This window comes from Pungitius pungitius, chromosome 10 (genome assembly GCF_949316345.1).
Source record: "Pungitius pungitius chromosome 10, fPunPun2.1, whole genome shotgun sequence".
Classification (NCBI taxonomy): Eukaryota; Metazoa; Chordata; class Actinopteri; order Perciformes; family Gasterosteidae; genus Pungitius; species Pungitius pungitius.
This window is the reverse complement of record NC_084909.1, coordinates 18,817,008-18,820,404: the sequence shown is the minus strand read 5'-3', so window position 1 is coordinate 18,820,404 and position 3,397 is coordinate 18,817,008. Positions and strand designations below refer to the sequence as shown.

The 3,397-nt window shown below is 48.7% G+C and overlaps 1 protein-coding gene across 1 annotated transcript; it reads left to right on the top strand.

Annotated features, from left to right (window-relative positions):
- The first annotated feature begins 1,133 nt into the window (after positions 1-1,133).
- Positions 1,134-3,134, top strand: olig2 (oligodendrocyte lineage transcription factor 2). Its single transcript, XM_037489677.2, has 2 exons — positions 1,134-1,214; positions 1,682-3,134. The coding sequence occupies exon 2, from the start codon at positions 1,704-1,706 to the stop codon at positions 2,517-2,519; it is 816 nt and encodes a 271-aa protein (XP_037345574.1). The 5' UTR covers positions 1,134-1,214; positions 1,682-1,703; the 3' UTR covers positions 2,520-3,134.
- The last annotated feature ends 263 nt before the right edge of the window (positions 3,135-3,397 follow it).

The following is a 3,397-nucleotide window of genomic DNA, read 5'->3' as shown; positions in this document are numbered from 1 at the left end:
CATTTGGATTTTCTTTAGAAAATCGGATGTTTAAGTAAAAAATCTGGGGGAGCCTAAATACTCGAAAAAATATCGGAATTAAATCCAGACATTAATTAATTGAACGTTATTTCCCTCTTCGATCAATATTGGGATGAGGGCATGGCGGGTGAAGTCCTGCAGCCCGATAAACGTGTCGGGGCAATCAGCGCGGCGCAGCTCATCGTGCGGGACAAAAGCCGCTGTCACTCTGAGTTACGTCCGAGGGCCAATCGCCGGCTCGGGGCCTTATGTCCGCCGGGGCGCCGGCAGCCAGCAGGCCGCACCGCCACCGCTCACTGCGGAACTAATTGAAACGCTGCGGATCATGACCGTTAGAGAACCATTTTGCACACTTCATTAATTAACGTTAAAGATGCACTTTAACGGCAGCTGCTGGTCGACAGCGGGCCACATGCGGGGAAACAGGCGCGTTACCACCGGCACGGCGAGGCGGCGTGTGATAGGCTCCGGGGTTACACGGATCAGGAGGTTAGAAGGAGCAAAAAAATAAGTAACGAATTATTTGTCACAAATGATGATAAAGGTGATGACAAAAAATAGAGGATATGTAATTGAGAAAAAAAATATTTAATTTATTTATCCACAAAAGTTGTTTTAACCAATTCCTATAGTGCACGAATTAAATGCAAATCATGTAGTTTTTTTTTTAAAGAGAGAAATAAGGTCCTAGTTCGTTTATTACCGGTTTGGGTAACACAAACAAATTAACTATTCACTTCCTAATAGCAAAAAATATGGCTTATCATCTGTGTTATTTCAATCAAATCCATCCACACGCGGGCCAGCATTTTCCACAGAAGGAGCCATATGTAGGAGGGGAGTGCGTCTGATTTCACTTAATGCTGTGTGTTGGTATAATTACATCAGGCTGGAGCACCCTCCGTCCCTCTCTTCTCTCACACCCCAGCACCCCCCCCCCTCCCCCCCCACCTCCCTCTCCTGCTCATCCTCCTCCTCCTCCCTGCAAGGAGCTGATTGGTCGCGAGGAGGCAGCGGGGACAGCAAGCGCGTTGTCCTGGTGACCCGGCCTCCGTGCGGCTCCAGCCCCCGGCTATAAAAGCCCGCGGTCGCGCGCAGGCGTGCCAAATGGGCTGTCACCGGCAATTTGGGAGTAACAAGTGGATTTGACGTTAATAGGTTTTCTCGCCCCTCGCGCTTGGACAACACTCGTGGTACGTGTCTGATTATTTTTATTTGATTATTTATTTGATTATGTTTTTGTTTTTAGAAATGAGAATATCTGTGTGTCTTCTTCTGCTAAACTTAAAGAGTGAAAAAGAGATGGACACTTTCCTTTTAAATTCCATGTGATCAAAATATATATTACATATATAATGCAAATATTGTTTAAGCGGAGAGCGCATTTTTAAAGAATGCACTTTGCTTGCAGCAGTGTGTAAATATTGAGCTGCCTTTCTGCAGGATTGAGAATACATGTTCTCTGTAGAAGCTTTGCAAATAAATCTAAGCTGTGATTTTGATCACAGGCTACTACTTTTAATTATAATGGAGCGAATAAAATCGCAACAAGTCGCTGTGACTTCCTAAAAGTTGACATCATCTTCTTCTGCACTGTTGGCACGAGATGTTTTCTTTTGAAGTCCAGTAAATGAACCAGAGACGTTTTCTCCCTCTTCAGCTCACCGTGCTGGACACAGAACATGGACTCAGATACGAGCCGCGTTTCGAGCAGACCCTCATCTCCGGAGGTGGACGACATCTTCCTGGCCACCCTCAAGAAGTCGGTGCACGGCTTCTCCGGCGCCGTGTCCTCCACGCAGAGCGATCATCTGGCGGAGCTCGCCAGCCTGCACGGCCTCTCCGCGGAAGACGAGGAGTCCCTCGCCCTCCGGCTGGCCAAGAAGGACCACAAGCTGCTGTCGGAGAACGAGCTGCAGACCATCCGCCTCAAGATCAACAGCCGCGAGAGGAAGAGGATGCACGACCTCAACGTGGCCATGGACGGGCTGCGCGAGGTCATGCCCTACGCGCACGGACCATCGGTGCGCAAGCTCTCCAAAATCGCCACCTTGCTGCTGGCGAGAAACTACATCCTGATGCTGAGCAACTCGCTGGAGGAGATGAAGCGGCTGGTGAGCGAGATCTACGGCAGCGGCGGGCACCACGGCGGCTTCCACCCGGCGGCCTGCGGGACTATGACACACGCGGGTCCCGTGCCGGGTCACCCGGTCGTTTCCCACGCCACGCACCCGGCGGTGCACCACCCGCTGCTGCCGCCGGCCGTCTCCACCGCGTCCCTGTCGGCGCCCGGCATCTCCGCCGTCACCTCCGTCAGACCCCACCACGGACTCCTCAAGGCGCCCGGGGCCGGCGCGGGCCCGCTGGGCAGCAGCTTCCAGCACTGGGGGGTCGGCGCCGGGATGCCCTGCCCGTGCAGCATGTGCCAAGTCCCGCCTCCGCACGTGACCAGCATGAGCGCGGTCGCCATGCCGAGGCTGCCCAGCGACTCCAAGTGACTCGAGACTCAAAAGTGGGGACGAACTTTGGAGGGAGGGGGGGGTTGTTACTGACTCTGTCTACCCCTTACTATTACTCTTTTTTTTATTTATCTCTGTGGCGGATTCCGTTGCGTCGACGGGGCCAGTAAAGAATCCATTGTTTTTTTTTCCCAAATGGGACTTTGGGGTTTTGTAACTAACTTAGTGTTTTGTGGTAATTAACCTCAACTGTAACAGATGTGTCGGGACATCGTTGTCTCTGCAGTTATTTAAAAGATCAAATTGATTTTTGGCCTAGAGATGGGGGGGGGGGGGGGGGGGGTAATAGAGTGTAAATATGTAGATGGTTTATTCATATATTAGAGTCTTGTTAATGTGCGGGAAGACTCCCCGCCCCTCACATGTTGCACCTGCTTCATTCTATCCGTCTTTATTCAACGCTTGTCTCTTTACTTTCTCTCTTTTATTTTCTGTCCCGACGAGAACAATGACCACTTGTTTATTTTTTTATAAAAAAAAAAAAAAATGGAAATGATATTTATTTACTTATTTGGAACGGGAATTTAAGATAAATCTCTGATCGTGTTGGGGCTTGAAATGTGAAATAAAGACAATTAATTGAAAAGTGAAAAACAGCTGATTTTTTTGTTTGTTTTTTTCACAATCAAAGGGGTTGTGGGCAGGGGGGTGGGGGGGGCACAAGCCTTACACTTATTGATCAAACAGGCTAACACTGAAACATTGAAAATCAACATTATCAACACAAAACTTCAAAATGTAAAAAAAAATGTGGATGTAAATTTAGGTTTTTAAAAAGACAATTAAACAATCTCAACTGGACTATAATGAACTTTTCTGAATTATAGATAGCCTGTCATATTTTACAAGTCCACTCA